The following is a 27,889-nucleotide window of genomic DNA, read 5'->3' as shown; positions in this document are numbered from 1 at the left end:
GTCAGAATCACCTGGAAGGCCTGTAAAAACCATTCCTGATTCGGATCTGCAGAGGGACCCGGGGAGTTCTAGCTCCGATTCCCGGCTGCTGCTGCTACCGCTGGTCGAGGACCACACTGGGAGAACCCCTCGATGTTAAGCTAAGAGTCTCTCTGCTTGGAGAACGTGAGGTACACAGAGGTGACCACGTAGCTAGTTAGGGGAGAGCGGGGACAAGTGTGGTAGGTGAGCGGCCCCTCGCCAGTGCCGGTTTTCCACGGGCGGTGGTTGGCCCACTTCTCGGCGTGCGCAGAAAGGTCAGCCGTCTGGGGCCTGTTGTCCTCCCCCAGCTTACAGCCAGATCGGAAAGCAGGCGGCCGAAGTCCTAGCCTCTGCTCTTTCTCCAAACTCAAGTCACACACGGATTTTGGCCAAACAACCTTTGAAACTGGGACCCAAACCCTTTAATTCTGAAAAAAAGGCTCATCTCCAAAGGACTCACACGTGACAGATGCGTACACAAAGATTTCTGAGTTTTATTTGTTCCTTGGGTTGGAGATTCATCTTAACATGCGTGCATTTTAAAACAGTAACAGGGTCTCAAACTGCTCTGAGCAGACACTAGACAAGCACAAGGGGCTGAAAATTCCTATTTAAAAAAACGGAGGTCGCAGTGAGAAACCGAGAAGTCACGTACACATGACGGGTGCTAGTGTGTCCCGCTCCCCCACGAGGTGAGTCTAAGCTTCATTCACATTTTTTGATGACAACGATCTGATCAGATGTTCGGGTGTGCCGAGCAGCTCCGGCCTTCCCCCTACAGGCTGCTGGTTCACAACTCACAAAACAGCTCTGAGCAGGGGAAGGGGCTCCTCTGGAAGTTTCCTCCCCAGCCTCCCAAGGATCTCAGCACAGCCCGCTGGGGACAGCGGGGTCTCCTCTCCCCTTTGGAGGTGCTCTTCGTATGTGACACGTCTCCAAGGGAGGGTGGGCCACGTCACTGCCCCCTGCAGATGGCTGGTAGATTGGGGGGCAGTTGTTCAAATGGGTTTTCCCTATGATTCCTGTGCTCAGGCTGGAGCCTCCCTCCCTCCATTTCTGCCAGAAAGAAGTGAGGTCCCTAGACTTGGGGGAGCCACAGGTCTCACGCCAGAGCTGTAAGGGCTGTTTAAAAACATAAGATCCCTAATGGCTCCTAACACTCAGAGTAGTACAAATACTAGGGAGCGCTGAAGTTTTTTCTTCTTTCCAAACTTGAATTGGTAAAAAGACAACTGCGGGGGGGCGGGGGGGGCGGGGGGGCGGGTATTGGCTGCTGAGAAAAGTCCCGGATCTTTGGTCCACCTCCCCAGGGCAGGTCCTGGCAGACTGAAGAGGGGAACGTCATTAGGGCAGGAGTCCGTAGTCCCCAGCCTGAGCACGACCAGGGGACCTGTTCGAGGCCTAAAGCACAGGCAAGAGAAACAAGCAGGAAGAGGGAGAGGGGAGGAAGAGCTGCCTGTGGTGGGAACTTAGGGGTGCCACCGAGAACAGCCACAGGGGCGACTCGCGGCACCTGCCACAGACCAGTATGCCCTGAGCTTTGTAAGGACAGATGGAGCACTGCTTGTCTGCTCCTGGGACTGCTGGCTTCTGCCCGGGACCCCCAAACCGCAGGGCACGGGGAAGGAGCTTGCACTGGGGGATAAAGACGCAGTGGTTCATTAAAAGGAACGAGGGCCAGAGGCCTTCATCTAGTGGTCTAAGAGGGGTTTTCAGAGAACCCTCGCTTCGGCTGGGAGGCCTGGGAGGCTGGTGTCTCAGCCACAGGCTTCAGGACAGGAGAAGCTGGGACTGGCGAGGTGGCCGAGGCGGGGAATGGAGAGGAGTCTTGCGCAGGCTTCCCCTCCAGGCTTCACCCCGTCGGTCATGTCCTACTCTTACACCCTTGTTCTTAGGAGACCCCAAATTATTCTGGGGTGCTGTGAGACTGTTGGAGCTTTTCTTCGGGGCTCCAGAGAGGAAGGCTGAGGCTAGTCCCTTGCCCTTGGAGGCCTTCTACAGCCCAGAGAGGGAACGGTGGGGCTCAGAGAAAGGAACAGGGGGCAGACAAAGGCTTGGGGATCAGTTCACTTTCTCCACATTCAGACCACAAACCAAATATACCTGCATCATTACAAAAAGAGAAAGAAAACTGGTATAAACCAAGTTAAATAGCTTTTGAACATCTGGATGCCAAAGGAATTAGAGGGCCAAACCCAAGGATTTGAAGATAGCACAGAGAATGACCTTTTAAAAAAAAATCTAAAATCCACCCAACCACAGCTCAAATGTTTTGACCCAAACAACAATACTGTCAGAAAAACAAAAAGAGCATTTGAAACAGAATGCTACTCTCAAAATGTAAACAATATACCAAAAAAAAAAAAAAAAGAAAGAAAACAACAAAAACCCACAAAAACACAAAAACTCAATGTTAAAGGGGTTAGATACCTGGTAGCTCATCTTGAACTGATGGACTGCGTTACACTTTCATACACACGATGGCAACGTGATCAGCGGCCCAAACGCAGGAAGCCAGCGGGAGCCCGAGGCTGTGGCGGCTGTGCGAGGACAGCCGGCCAAGCTCTGAAGATGCTGGGCCTCTCGAGGGGCAGATCCGAATTTTCATTCTTGATTAGGAGGTGGGGAAATCAAGTCCAAACATTATTCCTACGTAATCCCTTCCTAAGTCCGATTTGTGTTCTCCATGAGCCGCTGAGCCGCTGGGTTCCGGGTTCTTCCCCAAGTCACTCGGCGGTCTTGCTGCTGCGGTTCAGAGCTGCCTGTGGCCCCTTCCCGGAGCCAGGGTGGTTGTCTGCTCCGTTTGCCTCTTCCAGAACGGTTCCAGCGGCCCCAGGGGAGTCCAACATGCTGCCTCCATTCTTCCTGACCGAAAAGCTGCGGGTAGGGCCCAGAGACAGTGCTGGCCCCTGCTCCAGAAGCCGAGCTCGGCCAGGTCTGGAGGGAGCCGCAGGAAACCAATCCATTCGTTCCAAGTGTTTCCACAAACTTCCTTCGCATCTGTGGGGTATCTACAAGTTTTACCGTATCTCATCCTAAATCCCAGTTCCTGGTGAGGGGGTGAGAAGATGTAGGAATGTACCTCCCCCAACACAGGGCTGTTTCCTTCCTAGCCAGAACAGACTGCGCGGATGGCATCCCAGAATGACACGTGGCTCAGTTCTGAGACCTGGGTAGCTCAGCGGGGGGGTGGAGACCCTGAAGGAAGCTGCAGGAGGCCACTCCTGAGGAAGCCCGGGGTCGAGACGGGGGCATCAAGGAAAATAGCCCCAAGGCTGGGGCCAGGTCGATCCCCCTATCAAGCCTCCAAATTGGATTTCCTGGGTCCCATCCTCAAGTGACTCTGAAGCAACCTCAGGCTTGGGTGCCACCCTCCAAGGTGGGGGGGGCACACCCCTGCTGGCCAGGACCGTCCAGGGGACAGACCACAGGCACAGAGCATCAGATTATCTACACGGCGGCCCTGGCGCTTGAAGAGGTATCTCTGCGTGGAAAGGCGCCCCAGCGAAGAGCTCACCTACAAGGGAGGGCGCCCGGGCCAAGATCGGAAGGAAGTAAATGGATGGAGGGCACAAGGCCTCATTTGATACCCAGCAGCGTCCGGGGGTCCTGCTGCACGTAAAGATGCTTCCTAGTTCCTCTTGACACAGCGGGAGGCAGGCTTTACAGACAGGACGTGGGAAGGCCAGGGGCGTGGGTGAAGTTCACGGGGTTCTGTGAGAACCAGCTGTCCGAGAGCCTGGCTGCGACCCCCACCCCCAACCATCCCATGAGGATGAACTCACGCCCCTGCGAGATCTCTCCTCATCCAAGATTCCTGACGCTGAGCTGGAGCGTTCCTTCGGGAGGACAGCGTTTACATGGAGGAATCCGGTAACATTTCACTTGCATCCGAGGCAAAAAGGTGGAGGAAGCCGTACACAATACTCCGTAAAAGCAGAACGTTAATCCAGACGAGATCCAATGCAGCAGGGCTGAGGCGTCTGACCTCCTGTCCTCTGGCATCAGAGCACTTGGCCAGTCCGTGGGGCGCCTCTTTAATTGAAGGGAACCCAGAGCAGGGCAGGGATGGGGAGGGTGATGGGGTGATAACATATATCGTTACAAAGAGCAAACCTGGAGCAATGAGATTGCAGAAACAAAACCCACAGAAACCCACAAAGTCATCTCTAGCCCCAAGGTACTGTAAAAGGTGACAAGGGAACAAAAAGGAAACCCCTTTTCAACCTGGGTCAAATGGGGGGAACATCAAGGGTGAGCAGGTGAGGTGCACCCTGTGAGTACGTGGGCACGCAGCACCTCCCCTCCCCCCCACTAGGCTTTCCATCCTGGGCTGCCGGCTCCTCACCAAAGCCCCCCCTCCCCCGACTCCCCGCTCTGCTCCCCACCCTCCCATCCAGCCCCAATACACCCTCTCCCTTTTCCGACCCCGACCCCACATCCGGCTCTCTGGCTCCGGCTGAAGGTGGAAGGTAACTACGTCAGGATGTTGGACATGAACTCGTTGAAGCGTTTGGAGTACTGCTCAGGGTTCACAGTCGAGATCTCGGCCCCCGCCTGTAACACACAGAGGCTGACTCAGGTTGAGCTCCTGGCCCTCACTAGGAGGCTACTGGGAGGCTCCAGCCAGGAGGGGCCTGGGGATTCAGGAGCCTCCGGCTCGGTGTGAGAACTGAACACTACAGCCCAGGCTGGGCAGGCCTCCTGGAGGAGCGGTTCCCATCTCAGAGCGGCCCTGGCCTCACTCCTCTGATTCACACCCCAAGCCTGCGCCCACGGAAGGAGCGGCAAGGTGGTGGGGAGGCGGTAGAGAGACTCAGGATCTCTGGATGGGATCCCTGTGTGGAGACAGGAGCTTCAAGTCCACGGGGAAAAGGGTTCTCCGGGGAGCAGCGTGGGCAGGAAACAAAGCTGTTACCTGCGGTCACGCCCAGCGGTCCCGGGGAAAGGAGCCTGTACGCTCGGCCCCGCCGAGCCGCGAGGCAGGGGAAAATCACCCGGTAGGGAGAGCAGCGGGGGCACCGGGCGGGCGGGAGGCCGGGGTGTCTGGGAGCGGGAGGCCCGGAGGCGGCAGGGAGGACTCACCCCGTGCTTCACCGTCTTGGCCGCATGGGCAGCTTTCTTCTTCGCGTCGTATGGCGTGAGGATATCGATGATGGCCATGAAATAGACCTCCTTCTTGGGGGCACCTGGGGGGAGGGTAAGCAGGGAAGAAGGAAGGGGTGGCAGGGAGAACAGCAGGAAGCAGCCGGCTCCGGAACCCTGCAGACCTGAGACCAGACCCACCCCTGGCATTCTGGACCTGAGGAAAGGCGTGCTAATGGGGCCCTTCTCAGAAGCCTTCAGAGCTCTTCTCTGGTTTGTGGACAGTCTTTCTCAGGGTTTAGAACCAGGAACCAAGGCTGAGCCAAGCCTCAGGCATCCAGGACAAGCAGAGAGGGGAAGGAAAGCCTGACAGAGAAGGACCCCGGGGCCCCAGAAGCCAGAGTTACTGGCAGTGGTTCGGGAGGAGAGCCCACAGGCAGGAGAGGCCAGAGTCGGTCGTGAATTAGTGGGGGGTCCAGACACCCAGAGGGGCATCTGAACAAGAGGCTGAGGGGGTCTCATGGGGGCCGGGGCGGGCAGGGCAGACTCGGGCTCCTACTTACTTTCATGGCTTTTCATGGCATAGACATCAACAGAGGGGTCGAACTCCCCGGGGCCAAAGAAGCGGGGGGAGCTGAGCAGGTTCCCGGGGCTGTCGGGAGGCGTGCCGTAGGAGCAGAGCAGGGCGCCCCCCAGCCCGTCGTTCTCGCACTCCTCGTCCTCCGCCCGCTCCTCCACCTCCATCTCCTCCTGGCCCGCCCGGTCCACGTCGTGGATGCCCACCAGCAGGCTGTAGTCCATGATCTTCAGCTGCGCCAGGAACTGGGGAAGGTGCGGAAGGACAGAAGGAAGAAGCGGTTACCCGGGGCATCCCTGGGGCATCTGGCAAGGGGACAAAAGGCACTCCCTCAAATCCTCAAGTCTGACACTGGCGAGGACAAGCTCCCCTCTGCCTTCAGGGAGCTCAGCGGGGAGGACAGCCATGCCCTGAGGGCAAGGATGGGGCGGGGGCTGGGGAGAGGCGTCGCGACAGCCTGACGGACCGAGCGTCAGGCAGACAGAGGCTGCGGGAGAAAGGCTAGGGAAGGGGCCCATCTGATCCGGGACCAAGAGAGGCTGCGGCGCGTGTGAGCGAGGCCATATCCTTCTGACCACAAATCTCACCTGTCAGGGCCCTAAATCCGGTTTAGTGGGCTGGGGCCAGGATTTTTGTTTCTTGTGAAACAGAATAGAAAATGGGAGAGGTTGTAACGTGAAGCAGGTGGACAGTGTTTGAGCTGCGTGCGCTGGGCTGTCGGTAAAATGCACTTCTGACCGAGGGCCACAGGCACAGGCCGAAACACCACGTACCTCAGCTTCTTTACCAGTGAGGACAAGAACGGGGAGAAAAAGAAAAGGGAGCACCCCCTAACAAAGGGCCACGCGACACTCGAATCTCCTCCCGAAGGCCCCACGGGCCGCACGGTCCGCATCTGCGTGAGTGCAGGGAGCGGGACGGTGTCTCGGGTCTCCTGGTCTGGGACTCCGTGACTTGAAGAACAAAAGTATGGGGCTGATACAGACGGAGATGGCCAGCTGGAAATCCAGCTCTGCGAATGCTGTAGCCAGAGGCATGGGTCCCAATCCTCCGTGAAGCAGCCTGCAGCCACCGTGACAGGCCGGGCACTCTGCCCTGGTCACCGGGAAACTGTCTGACGGACTGTGGGCACCATGGCGGCCCCCTACTCAGGCTCTTGGGCTTCTAAAAGCACAAGAAGCCCTGATTTATAGGAGACTGGCAGCCTCTCCTCTAGAGAGAAAGGTTCGGGGCGCCATGCCAAGCACGTCTGGAGGAGCCCTTCTCAAGGTCTAAGGAGAGGGCCGAGGTTCCAGAATAGAGAGTCCACACCCACTCCTATCCACCTGAGAACATTTAGAAAGCAACAGCAACAAAGTGAAAACAAATGAAATGTGAAATGTGTAAACTGCCTTAACTTCCTCTTAGGAGAGCAGGGAGAAAGTGAGGACAGGGAGGAGAAAGACTCTGGACGAACTGAAAGGCAGAATAAAGGCACAGACAGAGCAGGCGGTGATGGAGGAAAAGATTCCTAGGAAAGAAAGCCGTTCGAAAAACCCACGCACGCAGCGGCATTATTCACGGTGAATCGATCTGAGTGCGACACTTCATTTCTGGTGCCCAGACATTTGGTCAGATATTATTCTGGGTGCGTCTGTGAGGGTGTTTGTAGATGAGATTAACATGTGAATTGGCAAACTGAGTAAAGCAGATTGCTCTCCCTAATGTGGGCGGGCCTCATCCAATCAGTTGAAGGCTTGAGCGGAACAAAAAGGGTGACCCTCCTTGGGGCGCCTGAGTGGCACAGTCATTAAGCGTCTGCCTTTGGCTCAGGGCGTGATCCCGGCGTTCTGGGATCGAGCCCCACATCAGGCTCCTCTGCTGGGAGCCTGCTTCTTCCTCTCCCACTCCCCTGCTTGTATTCCCTCTCTCGCTGGCTGTTTCTCTCTCTCTGTCAAATAAATAAAATCTTTAAAAAAAAAAAAAAAAAAAGGTGACCCTCCCGTGAATAGGGGGACCCTCCGTGAATAGACGGACTCCTCCTGCCTGCATCCCTCTGAGCTGGAACATCGTTTTTTCCTGACCTCAGACATGGACTAAACATTGGCTCTTCCAAGGTCGCAAGCCCACTGGCCTCCAGACTGAAACTATACTGCCTGCTCTCCTGGGTCTCTCTAGCATGCCAACTGCAGTTCTTGGGAACCGTCAGCCTCCATAACTGTGGGTGCCAATTCCTCATACTAAACACCTGGCTGTCTGTCTAACTAGTTACCCATCTATCCATCCATCTATCGGCACCATCTACTGGTTCTGTTTCTCTGGAAAATCTTAACTATTATACCAGTTGCCCTTTAATGGATGAATGGGTAAACATACAATGGAATTATTCAGCCTTAAGAGGGAAGGCCATTCTGACACGTGCCACAACACGCATGAACCTTAGACATCATACTAAGTGAAAAAAGCCTGACAAAAGACAAATACTGTATGATCCCACTTATATATAAAGTTCACAGGGAGCGTAGCACGGCGGTTGCCAGGACCTAGCAGAAGGGGAGTGGGGAAACAGTGTGTAATGGGGACAGAGTTTCAGTCTGGGAAGGTGAAAGTTCTGGAAATGGCTGGTGATGGCTGCACAACAGCTGAATGTCCTTAATGCCACTGTGCGCTTACAAATGGTTAAGATGGTAAATTTTATGTTATGCCTATTTTACACCAATTAAAAAAACCAGAAAACACTTCTAGAAGTTTGTAGGGTTTGGTTTTAATGAACAGGCTCCCAATTAATTAAAATAGGAGACACTGAGTTACCAAGTGGTCCAGGTAACACATTCGCTATTTAGCGCCTGTCCTCCCCGGAAGAACTTCTCCACGGAAGTCCCATTCCACCAGAAGGCTGCTGGGTAAGTGATGAACCAGAGCCAGGGAAGGGCCTGGCTGGTGGATCTTACAGCTGGCTTCCCATCGCTCTGATGGCCGACACCCCCCCCCGATAGGGACACCCCCAGAAAGGAAGTTTAGGGGCGTTTGAAAAAGGTGTTGGAAGACATTAGTGAAGAGATCGAGGAAAGCAATGCAACCTGAGCTACAGAGATTCTACTGGCACTAACGTGCCCCCCGTGATGGAATCCTCATTTGCACCCACACTGTTCAAATCACCAGCTTCCTTTCCAAGAGTGTGGAAAGTAATGAATTCCATTTTTCTTTTTCTTTTTTTTTTTCTTAAGATCTTATTTTTAAGTCATCTCTACACCCAACGTAGGGCTCGAACTCACAACCCCGAGACCAAGAGGCACGTGCTCCTCTGACTGAGCCGGCCGGGCGGGCATGAGTTCAGTTGTTTTAAGGTTAAAGAGGCTCCCGCTCTGAGGACAAGAGGGGGCCCTCCTCAACCCAGGTGAAAATGAGGGTTAGTCAGTACCTCTACGTCCCGTTTCAGTTTTTCCAGGAAGTTCTTTTTACTCTCCTCTCCCACATGCAGCTTCTGCCCTTCATTGAGGAAGTCATTGTCTTTGAATGTTGGCAAGTCCTTGGCCTGGGAGAGCAACAGCAGGGTTAGGCTGGGTGGCCTAATACATTCACCCCGTGGCGATGGTACAAAAAAGGGGGAGGGGCCCTTAGAGTGCAGAGGGTCGACCTGTGTAATCAATAGGTTCAGTGCAGGAGGCTGCAGTCCCGGGCCTCGGGCAGGCAGGGATGGCAACGATGTGAAATACGTCAGACAGGGAAGACAGACCCAAGCATGTCTTCCTGCTGAGCCTGGACTACCTCGGGGCTCAGGCAGCCACGCCCTGACTCAGGCTGGCCCAAGAGACAGAAATCGCTGGCCCTGCAGTACTCTGGACAACCAGCAAGGCTGGAGAGTGAGGCCGAGGCCAGGCGGGTGCTCAGTGACACGGCCCGACAGAGTGCGTATGTGGGAACCAGGCTAGGGACTGTGGTGGAGGAAGGGCCAGGAAGACCGACAGAAGGTGTTTCTGATTCCAAGTGACCCAGGCCACGCTTGATCAGTACAGGTCCCAGCATACCTTCTCCTTGTCACTGGCTTCTCTGGCGACAGTGGAGCCCTGCAAGGATAAGAGCCGTCAGGAGAGGTCCAGCTGAGGCAAAGTCCGTTGAGCGAGAAAACATGCACCCGTCTTTGGGGAGAGGCAGCAGGTGAACGGAAGGAGGATGGTTAGAGTCCTAGAGGGGCCAGGAGGCGGCAACTTGTTCACGTCCTCTGTCACAGGGCACTGACAGAGCTCTGATTAGACACGAGCTTCGTGCTCAGCAAACAGTCCCTGCCCTTAGGGGACTTGCCTTCCAACAGGGGAGACAGGCATTAACAAGTAGTTACATGATTAACTGATCCCCTCGTGACATTGGTCTAGGTGGTACACGGGAGGAGGACACGCTGAGAGCGGTAGCACAGGGGCGGGTCTGGGCTGCGGAGGGGCAGCAGTTCAGGCCGGCTTCCTGCAGGAAGTGACATGTGAGCCGAGTGGGAAGTAATTAGGGGGCAGAAAGCAGAGATGGACAAAAGAGCAGGGAGGGAAGAGGCTGGGGGGCCGTGAGAGGTGCTGGGGAGGAGCAGAGCCCAGGCCCTGCAGGAATGGAAAGGACAGCACTGCGGCTGCAGCAGAGAGAGAGACAGGGGTTTGGGGGGACGCGTCAGGAAGCCATTTCGAGAACAGCCGAGCACTGTGGCTCCCAGGCACAAGAGTGTCCCTTTCCGTGTCTAGCCAGGTGTGTGCTGTCAGTCCCCACGGCCCGGACAGATGCCAGAGTGCGTGTGTCAGCAAGGCCTGTCCCCCAGAGCGTACAGCCCCCGACGAGAGCTCAAGAACACCAATGGTGACATAAATACGGCACATGAAATGACCTCTTGTCACTGTCACCTGGATGTCCAACAGCCTCTGACCCAGAGGAATTAGGCACATTGGCTCCAGAGCTCCTGACGGCGCCGGAACCTAAGCTCCGGAGGCTTTCCGGGGGTGTGGGAGCCTCGGGGGGCAGCCTCCGCGCTGGGGGACGCAGAGCCCTTTACCTTGAGGTCATACTTGCGGTGCACTGTGAGCCGGTGGCTGAACACGTTCCTGGTGACCACCATGTAGGTCTCCACGCCGTCCACAGTCAAGCGGTACATGCCCAGGAACTGCGGCAAAAGGGTGTTGCCGTGACACTCGACTATGAACTAGAGCACAGGGAGGAAGGACGGCGGCTAAGGAACGAATGAAGCACCGGGCCGGCCGGGGCTCCCCCCAGGCTCAAAAGCTCCCAGGGAGTCGAGCCTCTGCACCGGTCGTTTTCAGCCGGGTCCTGGGAAGTCACGAGGATTCCTCGGACTTAAAGAGGCCACGGCCACTCCCGCCCCCAGCAGGCGCTGCAGAGTGAGAGGCTGGGTGGGCCACGCAGAGCCCTTTCGGTCTCGTGTTGCTGGGCCGCCCCTGAAACTTCCGTCTGCAATGGCATGCGGCACTGGACGATCACTGAGGCAGGCCTGCGAGCGGGTTGCAGGGGAAAGAGGAACAGCTCCCTCCTTGCCACCAGTGCTTAGCCATGCGGCACCCCAGGGGTTCCACTGTAGCCCCAAAGACCAGAAGTCCCTTTCACCACCGAGAAGGCAGCGCTCCAGGAAGACCCAGGCACTAGGCCTGGCACTCGGACACCGCCACCGCGCCCCTGCTTCCCTCCAGGACGGCTTCCTGGTGTGCGGAGGGCCAGAGAGCCCGGATGGGAAAGGAAGGGACCCTGCTGCGCCCACGGGACCTCTTCTAGAAGAAATGCAGCAGGTGCTAGAGGGGGCAGTGTCCGGACTCTGACAACAAACAGCTGTTCCACGGGGACTGAGCAGGTCAGAGGCCCGCATTTCTCCTCATTTCCTTTTCACGAGCAGGCACTTCGGCTCCGGACGCAGCCCCGGGGAGGGCCAAGTGCTTGGGTCTCAGGAGGCGGGGCGCCGCCGCCAGGGGACCCATCGCTCCCCAGGAAGCTGCCCGGGGGCTCTCCCCCCCACCCCTGCCACCGTTCTCTACGGCCCAGGCTCGGGACTCACCATACCTGGTGGTATTTCTTTAAGATGTTGTGCATCTCGGCCACATCCTCGCTAGACACGGTCTTGATGACAAAGCGCCGGTCGTAGGTGGTGAGGAAGCGCGTGCCACACCGGCCCTGGCTGTCACTGTTGATAGGGGCGCTGCGCGTCACTGAGTTCTGAGGGACCAACACAGGCTGGTCTTGGGAGAGGAACAAGGGCTCTGACCTTTCCTTGGGCCAGACTGCTCTAACACCAGCCACGCTGAGACAGGCGGGACCTGAGCCACCCCTGGTGTCATGGGAAGTTCGCTTGTCTCCCACAGGTCTTCCTGAAGAGTGACAAGAGTTGCTCCTGACCACCTGCCCCTAATCCCTGACCGGAGGGGCAGAGGGCTGGCTGCGGAACGTTTCCTTTCCTTCTGACCCCTGAGAACTACCCTGTCAACTAAATCCCTGCCTCAGACGTTAGGGCTGGGCCCTAACCCTGGCGCCCACAGGTAACCTGACCTTGGGTGAGCCATTTCACTTCTCCACTCCTGAATTTCCTGACCTGGAACACAAGGAGGCAGTCCAAGATGATTTTCCCAGTTTCCTGGGGTGACAAAGACAATGCTTAGGAAATATTCAAGAAGTCCAGCATAAAGCAGCAATGGACAGTCATCTCTTTTCCCTGGACATACCCCGATGCTGGAAAACCCTTCCCAAAGCGGGCAGGTATTCCTCGCCTCTCTGCCCGGCCCCTCTCCCCTCACCTCAAACTCCTGCTTGTCTGCGCAGAGCTATGAGGCAGTTCTGGGGAACGTTTCTGGCTCTGCCACTGCTCCTCCTCGAGGCCCCATTCCCACTAGGATCAGAGAGCAGTAGAAGCCTCTAGACGGGGTGGGGGGGAGGTGTGAGTCAACCAAAGGGATGAGTTCACCAGGCAGAGGCTGGGAGAAGACCTTTGAAAGGCGAGGCGGAGAGGAGGCCCCAGCTGTCCCTGGTCCCCAGCAGACACACGTGGGGATCTGCTCGCAGAAATGCCTCCCCTCCGAGCCCTCTCCTCGGCTCTTACCTAGGATTCGACGCTCTGCCCTCACCCAGTGCCTCCTCGCGAGACCCTGGGGGAAGGAGAGCGCCACCTTCGCAGGGAAGACTCAAGTCTGAAGTAGTGAGGCGCCCTCTAAAAGGGCACCCCCAAAACAGGGTGTCCCCCATCCAGAAATGTCAAGTAGGCTCCACAGCTGAGGGCCTCCCTCTCCCAGCCTCCCGCTCCACGCTGCTGGCCTCCTCCCTGAACACCACCCGCCCTGCCTCTTTCAGTCGTGAGCACAATCACTTGCCCGCAAGGTTATCAGAGAAAAAAATGCAGACAGAGAGGATGTGGTTAGAGCGCCAAGGGGAAGGGAAGGAGCCGCAGCGGAAGGAAGACGTCCCGCGAAACCTGGGGTTGCAACAGCGGCAAGAGTTTTCAGAAAACCTCCAGCTCCAATCAGGTCATGATTCAGCTCCGGGCTCGGTCCTCACAGAGGGGGCTGGAGGCACCTCCCAGTGCCGCTCAGGCACAGGCGTGAGCGGTCCGGCCCTGGCATCTCCTCCTCCCGCGTCCCCGCGTCCCCGCCACTCCTCAGGAACTACTACTCCGTGAAAGGCCTACGAGGACCCCGCCCGGAGGGTTATAGTATTTTAAAAGATGTGGACATCCGTTTTAGATTTCACTAGGCTGTACGCTCCTTCCCTCCCCCCGCCCCCTCCCCCCTGACAACCGGAAGTCAGTTGTATTTCTTACTGCTAGCAACGTGAAGTGGCAAATCCTCCCACCGTCACCAGCAGGCTGTCTGCCAGGGGAAGAAGGTCCGTGGAAGGTGCTAGGTGGAGCAGTAACAGAACCCACAGACTAGGAGTCAGACTGTAATGTCCCTGAGACTGGGCCAAATGCTCCCGGCAGGCCGAAGGCAGCATTCTCAGCCCCAGGAGGGGGCAGTCGCCGGCCACACCTGCCCCCTTCCTTCAGCAGACTGGAACCTTCCCAGAGCAGGCTGGGACACCGTAAGGAGGCAGGCGCATACCTGCCACAGTTACACTACCCTGGAAGTTACAAGACCCTGGAAGTCTTCCTTCCTTTTCTACTCTGTCTTATCTGCTTTAAGAGGCCTCATCACCTGCTGGCAACGATTCTCTCTTTTAAAAAAGTCAAACTACGGAGGAGGAGGAGGAGGAGGAGGAGGAGGAGGAGGAGGAGGAGGAAAGGGAGGAGGAGGAGGAGGAGGAGGAGGAGGAGGAGGAGGAGGAGGAGGGTTCTTCGGCCTAGACGGGGGATGTCAGACTGAGATGAAGCAGCTTCGGCAGCCCCTCCCAGGGAGAGGAGCCTGCGCCTGCCGGTGCCTTCAGAAGCACTTGGCACCTCTGGGCCCCGACCCCTCCAGGAGCCTGCTGGCACCAGGGGAGAGACCACCGGGCTGGAGCAGGACAGGACAGACAGGAAGACGGAGCACGAGAATGGGAGACTCTTTCCTTGTCCTGTGGCCCCCTGACCCCCCCGGCTCTGCAAGGACACCCCGACTCTGCAAGGACACCCTGACTCTGCAAAGACACCCAACTCTGCAAGGACACCCCGACTCTGCAAGGACACCCCGTACCTGGTAATCCTGATCATCAATCCCAAACCTCTCCCGGAGATTCCGGAACACCATGGGGCAGTACTCCTTAAACTTAAAGCGGCTGGGGAGGTTCTCCCTAGGGCAAAGCAGAGAAATGTCTTCGTGAGCCCCTCCTTGCCCATCTCCTTCTCACATCAGAACTTCTCCGGGTTTGGGTCACGGGTCACTGGGATCTGAACAATCTGCAGCACTCAGAATGTAGGTTTCTAGGCCCCAGAAATTCTGGAGAGGAGTCTGGAAATCAACACTTTTAACAAACACTCCTGGTGATGCTGAGCTTGTGAGAGTTTTAAAACTGCATCCGTGTTCATTTTGTAAAAATGAGTCGAGCTGTATCCTTACGATTTGTGTACTTTTTCTGAGTGTATGTTCTCTCTTGACAAAACGTACAGGGAAAACACCTCACCTGCCGAGAAGCGAGATGGAGTGTCGGCCCTGCCGCACAAGCGCTGCGCTCGCACACGGGGTCCCCCCCCCCCCCCCAGGTGAGGCGGCCGGCTGTCTGAAGGCTAAAAGGAGAGGCCTTTCCCAACCAAGGGACCCTGTCCTCTGAGGACACTTCTATCAACACGTCCTGAGATGGTTACGTCCAGGAAAGCCTGGGCTTCCCTCGGGGTAGAGGACGAGTGTGCTTTGGATTGAAGAGGTCCTCAGTCAATTGACTGGGGTCCCGTCTTTCCAGGAAGCCTTGTCTGTGGGCTGCTGGCACCAATCTCCACCCTTCCCACTCCCTGGTCAGTAAGCCACAGACTCCAAGGAGGGGAGAGAATGGCTGCGAAGGGAGGCCTCCTCCAGATCCCCCATCTTTACAATGGTCCCCTTGCTTGGGATCTCCCTTTGAGAAACACGCGCCCCTGACTACACTCCAGGATGACACACTTCGAGGGAATAAACAGCAGTGGCTTCTCATGAAGTCAGGGGTCTCCTCTGCCTCCTGTCCCCTTCTTCTAGTAAACGGCACCACAGTCTAACAATTAGCACATCAACAGTTGTTGAGAGGACAAAAGGAATAAAGAAAGATAAAAGAAGAGATGGGGTGCTCTGCTTCAGGCCAAGATGTCAAGGTGGTGGAACTCCACCAGAGGTCGTGGGCCCCGAAATAGGCTGTGGTGCGATGCCCCTTCCAGAGCCCTGAGCCCTGCAACACAGCCACCCCCTTTCCTGCCTCAGGGCCAAGGGCTGCCTCTCCTTCCTTGGGGGGTGTGATATTGTGATACAGTAAGAAATAGATATGTGGTCTTCATCCCTGTTTCAGGCACAGAGCAACTAGAACCCTTGGAATTTCTGAAGTCATAAGAGCAATAAACATGTCTTTTTTTTTATTCATAACAAGCCCCTTTCAACTACATCCGAGTTTATGTGAATAATGTGACTTTTGAGGTGGGGAGAGCCTGGGTGGCTCAGTCGGTTAAGCGTCCGCCTCTTCATCTCAGCTCAGGTCTTGATCTCAGGGTCGTGATTTGAAGCCCCGCGTTGGGCTCCACACTGGGCATGGAGCCTACTTAAAAAAAAAAAAAAAGTGACTTTTGGAAAGCCTCAAAGGATGGGTGCTGGATGCCAGGGGAAACAACCAGGATGAGCGGGTTGGAACATTCAGTCCCACTCCCCTGACCTACAGCGAGGGGAGAGGGGCTGGAGGCTGAACCTGACACCGATTGCCGATGACCCCTCGATCAGGCCTTCGCGGTGAAGGGAGGGCTCAGGAGCTGGAGGCTGCTGGACAGGTGCAGGTGTGGGGAGGGTGGCGCACCGGAGAGGTCGTTCCGCAGCTGAGTGAATACACTGTTTTCCCAGGTTCTGTGAGCCGCTCTAGCAAATTAACCCACCCAAGGGGGAGGCTCGTGGGAATGTGGGACCCACAGCAGGCTGGTCATTAACACAGGTGACGACCTAGACATGCGATTGGTATCTGAATACAGGGGGGCAGCTTTGTGGGACTGAGCCTGTGGGACCCGATGCTAAGTCCAGGTAGACGGTATCGGCTGAATTGGCAGGACACCCTACAGAACTGCTCGACGTGTGGAAAACTCAGTGAAGTGAAGTGTGGTAGTGGCGGGAGAGCAGAGCAGAAGTTCTTCTTCTACAAGGGTGGCCGCTTAGCTCTGAAGACAGATGGCTTCTAGAATAAGAAGTTAGGAAGCCACGAAGGGATATTTTCAAACCCAGCTTCCCCTCCAGGCTAACAGTCTGGCAATGGTGGGGGGCCATGGAAGGTGGCACCGGGATGCGAGTGCAGAAAGGAGGGGGTGAGCAGCAAGCGCTTTGCGGGGTGGCCCACGGTGGGCTGAGAAAGCAAGGCCTCCCAAGGGCTTAGAGCAGGCCCCACCCTCCACCAGGTGAGCCGGCTGCTCCAACCCTGAGACGCCCTTCAGAGACCGGGTTCGTCCCAGAGGCCACAATGACAGAAGTGGGAGGAATTACTGCGGACAGCGCCCTCGGGCACCACGCTCAGCCTCTGGCTCACATGCCCGTCCCTGTGGGGAGAGAGCGGAGCGTGGCTGCATCCGGGGCTAGGAACACGTCTGGCAGCTTCTTGCCTCAGACGGAGATCAAGACAGGCCCACTGCTGTCAGCCTCACACTAGACCCCACAGCTCGTGAGCCACTCACTGCTACCTAACCTGGTCCCAGACGAATCACCCAGGGCCGGGCCACACGCCCCGAGGGACCCTGGAGGCAGGCAGATAAAGGAGATGACAGAATGACACAAAGGGGAGAGGCACATAATGACTGCATTTTCCCAGCCAGTTTGTCAGCTGGGCGATCCAGGTGTCGCTGTCCACCCTGCCAGGTGCCGGCTTGGCACGGCCATGCGCGAGTTTTCAGAAGCTCTCCGCCTCACGGGAAAGGGATGCCCGCAAAACCTGAGCCCGCTCAGGAGGCCACTTACTTATTGAAGAGATGATTGTCCACCTTGATCTTGCTGTATGCTTTGAAGTCGTCTGGCATTAGCATGACAGGCACAGGGACACTGCTCAGCTCATTGATCTGCAACGCAAGGGGAAAGTGAGGGGGAAAGTGAGGTTCTCAGCCAGGAGGCCACCTGCCCCAGAGACACAAGATGCCACGTGAATGCCACCATCTCACCAAAAATATGTCTGTGGATTCCCTTTTCGTCTTTATTTCTGCTCTTCTCTTCAAAGCTCCCAACCTCATCTTCACCTATTGAAATTCTCCCCACGTGATAAGTTCCAGCTCAAAAGGCACCTACTCCATGAAGCTCTCCATGATTCTCTAGACCATAAATGTTCTCTCTCACTCTGGAATTCCTGAAGTAGTGCTTGTACCTGTCCTTTGGCCATCACACAGCCTCCCTCATATTGTAGTTAATGCTTATCAACCTCACGAGCTCGCCAGACTATAAGTGAGGCAAGACCCTATTACTGACCTAACTGGTCTCTAGCGGTTCCACGGTGCTTGGCCCCGTGATTTGCATATGGCAGGTACTATATAAATATTTGTCAAATGTAGCGGTAAGTGGATCAATGAATAAACATCACACAACCTATGTGGGTACTGAGGCCATTTAACACCTCCATAGAAATCGCGGGTCATTCAAGATGTTGGGCGGGGGTAGGAAAAAAGCTGGATGAGTTTGTGTGGATGTGTGACTCATCTCCAGAGAAAAGGGTTCAATTTAAAGTGAGAAGAAGAGGTAGGCACCTGGCCATTGGCTCGCTCTTGCCCTCCTGATTAAAACAGGGCCAGCTCCTCAGGCCATGTCCTGCCTCAGGCTGAACTGGACGAGAAGGGGCAGGGTGCCTTCCCCCCACTGCAAACAGACCTTCGCATTGGCTTTCAGCCCCCTTCAGGGAGCTGGAAGCTGACAGGGAGCTGGCTTCCCACTGGCACAGAGCTGAGAGAGCGCACCCTGTCCTCTGTCCCCAGCTTAGCCAATTAGTGGTCTAATTAGCCACAGATGTCCTCTCCCTCACAGCGGAGTATTTGACATTTGACCCTCAACCCAGCGGCCACTAATGCATTCAGGATTTACAGAGGAAACCCTAGGCCTGCCTTAATGGATGGGGGGGAGGGGACGCACAGCCTTATGTCTCCCAGAGACTTTCCTTGCAAATCCTATTATCTCAATGAGGCCCATGTGGCAGAGAGGGAATAACCGAGACTCATTAGGAGCATAAATGGGGGGAAACAGCATTTAATTTGCTGCCCCTTTCATGCTCCAAACCTTTTTTATGTAGAAATGTCAGAGGCTGGAAGAAGTTCGAGTTAATGCAGTATCTGGGCTAGGGAACCACACTTTCCTAGGATCAGTGAAAAACCTAATTTGCTCCTGGGGAAATGAAGGCAGGCACAGGCACATAGATGTCTGGGGAAGGGGGTGCAGGGTATCAGCAGAAGTTGGCAGTGGGGCAGGGACTCAATAAACTGCTGGCAAAACCTGATGGGCCTAGACACCAGAGTGTATCCTGTATGAGCTCATTTAGATGAAATCCTAGAACGAGAATCTACGGTAAGAGAAATCCAGTAAGAGACTGCCTGGGTTGGCTGGGGGCAGCGGACTGTAAAGGGACACGAGAGGTGTGTTCTGGGGTGACAGAAATGTTCTGTATATTGTTTGGGGTGATAATTACATGACCAAACATACATTTGTGGAAATTTATCAAACTGGTCACTGAAAATCCCCAGCACCCAGGTCTGCAAGACCCACTGGCTTACCAGCCACACGTCAAAAGCCACACCAGCTCCCATTCCAGGGGGTGCTCACGAGGGAACCTGATTGTGAAGTGTGTGCCTACGGAGGAAACCATTCCACTTCCTGGTTTTCCTGCCAACAGAAACAATTCATGGGAGCTGTCCCACTTCCTTTTTCCTAGCATATATTGCTTGGCTCGGAAGCTGAAGAAGTTCGTGGCTCCTGTGTCACCCTACCCTTCCTAGTTCATACCTCCACACTAGAAAGAACACACCGCACTGGCTCAAAGAGCATTGTTTTATACCAGAATGTTCCAGGACGTACTACTCATTGATTCTGCGTTAGTCTAAAACCCAGACTTGGTGCCAAGGCCAAGGCTTGATGCTGGGACAACTTGAAAAGACTGAAGCCCTTGCCTGACAGGGTTGGCGATGCCGGGCCAGGGTGAATTCTTTTAAGGGGAGCTATTCAAGAATGCTCTATTCGTTAATTCTCTGTAACTTCTGGTTCAGCCTACTTCAAAGGGTTGTAAGTTGGCCAGTTTTTAGTTCTCCCTTCATCTCTCTTCTTGACTACACAACCCAATAGCAGGAAACTTCTGACAGCATTTTTGGTATATGAACAATCCATATATATGAACTATGTAGGCTCACCCCTCATTTCCACTGGGCACCATGCAGATGATTCACTCTAGGGATTAGCTGTACTATTTTTTTTTTTTTTTTTAGTTGTGTTAAATTTTATAGCCCCAGAGAGTTCTATTCAATTTCAATTGACAAGCACTTACTAAGATACTACTATATGCTTCACTTTATGTTAGGGAGGACGGGGTGCACGCGGTGGGGGGGGTGCACACACTGCGCTCACAAGAAGAGTAGGAGGCTTATCCTCTTACTGGGGAGATGAGACGAACCAATGACACGGAGAAACTCAAAGTCAAGTGGTATACCAGTAGTGCAAACACAGGGACAGCGACATCAAGAACAGCAGAGGCTCCAAGGGGGAGGTTAATACGGTCACAAAGACTCCTGGCCCTCACACAACAGGCTCGAAACAGGGCACCTCACGCCTCTCCTGCTATTGCCAAGAGCACTTGACACTGGAGGGACCTGCGACAAGATCGTGTTACCCTCCCACTTAAGCTCGCCCATGGCTCCTCACCAACCTCAGGGTGAAGTTCTACCTCCTTAGCCTGGCACTGAAGGCCTTTCCTGACCTGGCTCAGACGCCACCAAACTCCTATTCAGTTTACTTCTACTCAGTACATTGAGGGCCTTACGATATACGCCAGGACGGGGCCGGAGCAGGGGAGACAAAACTGAGAGGACACGGGCTCTGTGCAGCTGGGAAAACAGACGGCAAAAGATACCATGCGATGAGTGCTACGGAGTTATGGAGAAAGGGAGGGGGACAGACAGATGAAGAAACTGGTGTTGCCTGGCGGTGGGAGTCAGCCGCTTGCTAGAGGAAGCTGAAGAGAAATAAATACATGGGAGAAAGGCCTAGCATGGCCGTTCTCAAAAAAATAAAAAATAAAATAAATAAAAAATCAGAGGAAGGGAATCCCAGGCAGTGGCAACAGTCAGAACCAAGCCTCAGAGTTGTAAAAAAGTATACTGCTCAGCTTAAGTACGGTGTGTGGGGACAGTCTGGAGGGTGGCGGGGTAGGACAGAAGTACTAAGGAGTTGGGGCGCCTGGGTGGCACAGTAGTTAAGCGTCTGCCTTCGGCTCAGGGCGTGAACGCGGCGGTCTGGGATCGAGCCTCACATCGGGCTCCTCTGCTGGGAGGCTGCTTCTTCCTCTCCCGCTCCCCCTGCTTGTGTTCCCTCTCTCTGGCTGTCTCTCTGTCAAACAAATAAATAAAATCTTTAAAAAAAAAAAAAAAGTACTAAGGAGTGGATGGAGAGAACACAGGAAGATAGGTGAATGACCTAGGCTGTTAACAATATTAATAAATAACAGCTGCTTCTTTTTATTGAATACCTAGAAGTGGCTGGGCCTTTCTATTATTATAGATACCATAGATATCACATATTCTGTGCTATTATTTCTAATCCTTAATTGCCACATAAACAGTTATGAATCTGATTTTGTAAAAGAAGTCCAGGATACCTTGCTCAGGGTCACACAGACAGGATGCGCAGGGTCAGGATTCGCTCCTGGGTCTGTCTGGTACCCACACCTTGGCTCTGCATACGCTGCAGTGTGAGCCTTCTTCTGGACAGCGACCGTGACTAAGGAAGTGTTCCCCTTCCTTGCCTCTCTCCTAATAACCGGCAAGGAAAGTGGTTTTGTTCATTTTATAGAAAAGGAAAAGAAGTTCCAAAGCTATAATAAGGGGCAGAGCCTGGACTTGAACTTAGATTTGTCCACTATAAAAATCTGGACTTGACTGCGCAGGAAACGGGAAATGCTCTCGGGTTCAAACGTGGGGATGTACGGATCAAAGGGGTGCTACAGAAAGGCATCCTGGAATCAAAAGCAAGCAAGGATTGGAAAAGGCAAAAATCAGAAGCAGTAAGACCATTTATGGGGCCATTATAATAGTTCAGGTGACAGACTGTGGCAGCAGGAATAGGAGAAAGGATAAAGCTAAGAGAATCACCCAAGGTCTGGCTAAATGACACTTCCTCTGTGAGAGCTACCCTGTCTTCCCCAGGTTGAATTAATTACTCATTCCTCTGCGCATCTTTATATCCCAAATAGTACACTCACTTGGGTAAGTGTTTGCTTACATGTTTCAGTTTCCCACGAGGTTGTGAGCCCCTAGAAGGAAGAGACTATCTTATCCATGCTTATGCCCCTAGCACGATGACTGGCATATAGTAGGTACACAATAAATGTTGGCTAGAGGGACAGATGGCTAGAAAAAGGGGACTGGAAGTATGACTAACACCAGGATAAAGAGAAAAGAGACAGCAAAGCTGTTGTGACCATGCCAAAGACTCATGGTCTGAAGGGTGAGAACAAAGGTTAAAGTTGGCTATGGAGGCTAAGACCAGACGGTTGAGTCTTTTTTTTAAGATTTTATTTATTTATTTGAGAGAGTAAGAGCGAGAGAGAGCACGAGCATTGGGGAGGGGTAGAGGGAGAGGGAGAAGCAGGCCCCTTGCTGAGCAAGGAGCCTGACGTGGAACTCGATCCCAGAACCCTGGGATCATGAGCTGAGCCGAAAGCAGACGCTTAACCGACTGAGCCACCCAGGCGCCCTGTAAAGAGGCTTAAGTAGCAGGAAGAGAAGAAGAAACTTTATTTGGTAGACAAAGGGGAGTAACTACAAGTTTGGAAGCATGAAAGGTCATGATGAAGCAATGATGCAGGAAGATGTGCCTGTCCTCTACCATCTAGCACAATCCTGGGCCAACCCCCCTTCCCTTCAGCACAAGTGCACTTGCGGAATGCATACTCATTCAAGTACCACGCTAAATACAACGTATTCGATGGGAAATCTGCTGCAGCTCACATCCCGTAAGTGGTTGCTGGGTTATCCACACGATTAACTCCAGGAGCCATCAGCATAAATAATAAGGAGGCTAAACTAGCCGAGTGAGAAATTTAGGAGCAGAGAATTCACTCTACACTGATCCTACTGGAGATGAAAACTCAGTCACTAGTTCTAGTCTGCTGAACTTCTGATTCCAGAAGCCTCTACTTCCCTGTGTGACCTTCACAGGAACGCAGGAGGCATGGGCAGGGATGCAGGTTTCCTGACGTGTCCTGCAGTTCCGTGGGTGGCTCAGCAGTAGGCTGGCTAGCACAGACAATCAGGGGTTACCTGCCACCATCAGAAAACATAATGTGTTGAAAAACCCTAAGACCACGGAAGTCCAGGCAAGACCTCAAACCAGAGAGGAAAAGGGCAAGAACAGAGCCACAGGTGCCAACTGATTCACTCCTATGCTTATTCCTCCTTTTTCACACCATGGTTTTTCTTCTCTGCCTGTTCTCCGTGAGGTGGAAAGGCCTGGCAAAGGGCAAATTTATCCAAAGGCCCCACTAGAGCAGGAATATTTACTAAAGATTTTTAAAGTCGCAGAGCAAGAGAAAAAGGCAGGTAAAAGAGGTTCTGGGTCTGCATTAAGCAAAGAAAATGCATGGACAGCATGGGGGTGGAGTGTGGGAGCGAACTGAGCAGACTTAAGAATGAATCTGTTCCTTACACCATACACAAAAATTAATTCAAAATGGATTACAGACCAACATGTAAGAGCTAGAACTGACAGAGTTTGGGGCAGCTGGGAGGCTCATTCGTTAAGCGTCATGATCTCAGGGTCCTGGGATCGAGCCCCATGTCAGGCTCTCTGCTCATCGGGGAATCTGCTTCTCCCTCTCCCTCTGCCCCTCCCCCCCCCAACTCATGCTCTCTCGCTCTCTCTCCATAAATAAATAAAATCTTAGGAAAAAAAAAAACAACTATGAGAGTTTTTCTTAGAAGAAAATATAGGAGTAAATTTTCATGACCTTGCGCGAGGCAAAGCCTTCTCAGATATGACACCAAAAGTGCAGGCAAACAAAGAATTGGACTTAATCAAAATTAAAAACCTGAGCTCCAAAAGATACCATCACGAAAGTGTAAAAGATAATCCAAAGAATGGGAGAAATACTTGCAAATCATATAGCTGATAAGTGACTTGTACCTAAAATATATAAAGAACTCATAAATCAAGGGGGTGCCTGAGTGGCTCAGTCAGTTAAGCCTCCGCCTTCAGCTCAGGTCATGATCTCAGGGTGTGGGGATCAAGCCTCGCATCGCACTCCCTGACTCCCTGACTGCTTAGCAGGGAGTCTGCTTCTCCCTCTCCTTCTCCCTCTGCCCTCCACCCTGCCACATCTCCCCTCCCCCCTCCCCCCTCCCCCCCAAGCTCTCTCTCTCTCAAAAAATAGAACTCTTATAAGTCAACAATGAAAAGACAACCCAATTAAAAATGGGCAAAAATGTTTTTAAAAAATGGACAAAGATCTTCACAGACATTTCTATGATGAAAATATATAAATGGCCAGGGCGCCTGGGTGGCTCAGTCAGTTGAGCATCTGCCTTCGGCTCGGGTCATGATCCAGAGTCCTGGGATCGAGCCCCATGTCTGGCTCCCTGCTCAGCAGGAAGCCTGCTTCTCCTTCTCCCTCTGTCCCCACCCCCCCCCCGCTTGTGCTTTTGCTCTCTCTTTGTCAAATAAATAAATAAAATCTTAAAAAAAAAATTTATATATATATAAATATATATATTTATATATATATAAATGGCCAATAAGCACATGAAAAGATACTCAACACCATTAGTCATCAAGGAAACACAAATCATAATCACAATGAGGTAACACTTCGCACCCACCAGGGCGGCTGTGATAAAAAAGACAATTACAAGTGTTGACAAGGATGTGGAGAAATTGGAACCCCCCACACCCTGCTGGTGGAAATGTACAATAGTGTCGTTATTTTGAAGAACGGTCTAGCAGGTTCCTATATGGTTAAATATAGTTACCGCCAACGCTCCTAATCCTTGTGATCACCTGAGTGAAGCTTCACGCATACGTGGTTCCTAAAACGGCCAACAGGTCCTCAAGCCAGGTCTGCCTCCTCTGTCCACACCCCTCTCCGAGGCAATCTCTTCTCTAACTCCAGAGCCTCTAAACTGTATTTCACCTGCTAAAACACTGGTGTTCTCTCTTTGCTAGTTCTCCCCTGACGGGTCTAAAGTCGTCTTCTTTTTCTTAAAGTTTTACTTGTTTCAGTAAGCGCTACACCCAACATGGGCTCAAACTCACGACGCCGAGATCAGTAGCCATGTGCTCCACCGACTGACCAGCCAGGCGCCCCAGATCCAAAGTCTTCGGACTTTTTTCCCTGTTTCCTGCAGTTTCTCTCCACAAAGTCCATGGGCTCCATCTCTTGTCCAGGAGAGGAGTTCCCGTGACAACACCGAGCTCAAAAACCTCTTTTTCCAACTGGAAATAGATCAACCACCTCAGGAGAGAGTAACTGACTTAGGCTGTCCATAAAGACATACCCACCCACCATCAGCCGTAGACGATCATGCCCTAAATGCCTAAAGGGGTGAGAAACTAAAGAATCAAAGACATATGATATCTGAAGCCTCAGATTGCAAAAAGTACAAAAGTGGGCTTCTGAAGGAAGACACCCCCCAAGAAAGGCGTGCGATCCACCAAAAACTGTGTGGTCCTGACCCCCTAGAGAACTGCAATATTTTATACCACTCTTCTTCCGGGGAGATGCCTCCATTTCCCAGATGGGAATCCCAAAGTACTAGACCTCACCGCGGGCCCAGAGGAAGCGCTAACGCTTGGGACCAGCTGAACTGTGCAGCTTGCCCTGTCCAGGGAGCGGTGCCAGTGCCTGTCCCCTGAGGCACCCCCTCATTGCACCCAGAACCGTAGGTCTTGCTTAACGTCAACGCCTTTCCAGCTAGCCCTCAAACTTTTCTTCAAGTTAACAAAGAAAGAGGGTGACTGCCTAGTCCAAGAAAGTAAGACTCACAGATGCCTATCCCTCTGCCATGCAGAGGCCCACATCCGGGCAGCCTCACTGCCTGCCTATCAGAACAGCCAACATCACACACACTCGCGGGAGCTGGCGGGCACAGGCACGCCCACCCGAGCCTACACACATTCAGGTTCTCTAACAAGACCATCACCCCCACCTATCCTGGCACTTGGCTGAGAAACGGACTAAGGAACAGGAGGCACAGAAGGCGAGACCTGCCATTCAAGCACCACCACCGAATAACACAGCCCGGGGTGCTGGGCAACGAGCTGCATCTTCTGCTGTGGCCACGAGTGAGCTAATCCTCCACCTGGGGCCTCCATTTCTGCGTGTATAAAATAAGGGACCCAAAGTAGTTAGCTGCAATATTCCAAGGTAGGAGCCGTAAGAATCTCCACCAATTCTCTATATAAGACAGGATGCTTTCTAGTGAGAAGCAGGCTGTAGGACAAAATCAAGGATTGACTTCCAGACAGAGACACAAGGTCCACATTTTGATGACCCAGTTTCCCTTGCAATGTTGTCAGATGACCCCTGAGGCAGCAGGAAGCAGGAGAAACAAAGTCTGCTGGACTACTGGCCCAAAGCAGCCTCCAGGGGTCTGGGCATTAAACCAGTGCTACTCCCCTACCCTGGCCAGGACCCTCACCTGAGGGAGATTACTGAGAACAGTAACCTGCCCAAGACCGAAACACCAACAGACTTCTCCATACACCCGCACTTTTCTGTATTAGATACAAGTATAGATCTAAAACCCCGGCTCAGACTAAGGTTCATCGATCTCCAGCCAACCCTCTCCAGAGGTCTGCTCCTCTACCAAAGCAAAGCAAAAAGTCTTGCTGGCCCCAGACCCCTTGGTCATCATTTGATCTTGTGGGGAATTTCAAGTGCTCTGAAAAGTCAGGGTGCCTAAAGAACTGAAATTCACAGGAAACCCAAGCCAATAGCTTCATCTTCCTAGTTCCAAACTTGGGAGTTGGTGAAGTTGGGTGTTTCAGGTTCCTTTTACTTCCTCTGCTCATTCCTGGTGTAGGGACTCACAGTGCAAATGGGCAGAAGGCAAGGAGCAAGTGGTTGGAAAAGCAAAAAGAAAGACCCTAAACAAACAGGGCACAAACAAAGTCCTCCAGCTCAAGCAGGAATGCTGGGCTCCAACTTCCTGATAGGACAATCTCAAAGCACCCCAAGGGTCCAGGGGACCGCCCTCTCATCCTAACCTGCAACCATTACCGCACCATTCATGACCATACAACAGAAAGCTCAATAAAAGAGAAGTCAACGTCTTTGACATGAACACCATAGGAAAATGCAGGAAGACACATTATTTCTACTATGAATAGTCTTCCTTACAATCAGGCCTCACCTTCTCTCAAATGGTTACATTCTCTCTTCTCCCTAACCCAGGAAGACCCTGGTAAAGTGTCTGTGGTTCAAGGAAGCCTGTGCTTCTCCAGTTGTTACATCTTGTTCAAGAAGAAAAAAAGGAAACCCAGGGAGGATTTCCATAGTCAGGGGTGAGGAGGTCTGGAGGATGGGAAACTTTAAGCAGTCGCAACAACCAAATAACCAGTAATAGAGGAATATTCAGGCAGGCCAATGCCACTTGCCCTGTCAACTGGACAGGGAGCTGGCAGCCGGTTAAAGGAACAAGGGGGACAACACATGCAACAAACAGGGTGAGCGGATGAAAGCGATTCCGCCGCACCCAGGCCTTCCCCCTGCGCTCCAGGGACTGCCCGAAGCGAGCAAGCCAGACGCAGGAAGCTAGAGGGGCTGGAGGGAAGGGAAGGGGCGACGGCATTCCACCGTCGGAGACACCAGGCCTCGCGTGGCGCGCGGGGACCGCACACCCGGCCGGGACGGCGTGCAAGGGTGGGGTGGGCGTGCAAGTGGCTTGCCGAGGGGCTGCGGGCGTCCCCGGCAGGGCCCGCGGGGTGAGGGCCGGGCCTGCGGGGGGGGCGTGGGAGCGCGCGGGGCCGCGCTCGGAGGGGCGCGCGCGGGGGAGCTGGTTACCGTGTGGTTCACCCCCCACATCAGGACGCTGAGGATCGGCTCGCTGGCCCGGAATAGCTTCACTTTCTGGCACACGAAATGCTTCTTCTTGGTCTTGGTCTTGCTGGCGCTGAGCGGCGCCACCGCCACCGCCGTGGTGCTGGTGCAGTTGGACGACATGCCCGGGGCGGCGGCGGCGGCGGCGGCGGCGAAAGGGGGGGCGGCCGAGACGGCGCACAAGCCAGCGGCCCCAGGCCTCCCCGGGACCGATGCCCACCCCCGCTCCCTCACCGCGCCATGGTCGCGCCCGTCCCGTTACCTCCCCACCCCGCCCCGGTGGTTCCGTCCGCCCCACGCCCCGCCCCCACGCCCCGCCCCGCCCCGCCCCGCCCCGCCCCGCTCCGCTCCAGGGAGCCGGCCGGCTCG

General features: G+C 54.0%; 1 protein-coding gene across 1 annotated transcript; it reads right to left on the bottom strand.

The window, feature by feature from the left end:
* Nucleotides 1–495: 495 nt before the first annotated feature.
* PIP4K2B (phosphatidylinositol-5-phosphate 4-kinase type 2 beta) lies at nt 496–27,776 on the bottom strand. Its single transcript, XM_026513000.4, has 10 exons — nt 27,485–27,776; nt 17,209–17,306; nt 14,299–14,395; nt 11,705–11,857; nt 10,692–10,838; nt 9,691–9,729; nt 9,084–9,197; nt 5,670–5,928; nt 5,107–5,210; nt 496–4,578 (listed from the first exon to the last, which is right to left on the bottom strand). The coding sequence occupies exons 1-10, from the start codon at nt 27,641–27,643 to the stop codon at nt 4,498–4,500; spliced, it is 1,251 nt and encodes a 416-aa protein (XP_026368785.1). The 5' UTR covers nt 27,644–27,776; the 3' UTR covers nt 496–4,497.
* Between the last annotated feature and the right edge of the window lie 113 nt (nt 27,777–27,889).

This window comes from Ursus arctos, unplaced genomic scaffold (genome assembly GCF_023065955.2).
Source record: "Ursus arctos isolate Adak ecotype North America unplaced genomic scaffold, UrsArc2.0 scaffold_24, whole genome shotgun sequence".
In the NCBI taxonomy this organism is placed as follows: Eukaryota; Metazoa; Chordata; class Mammalia; order Carnivora; family Ursidae; genus Ursus; species Ursus arctos.
This window is presented reverse-complemented; position numbering and strand designations above follow the sequence as displayed.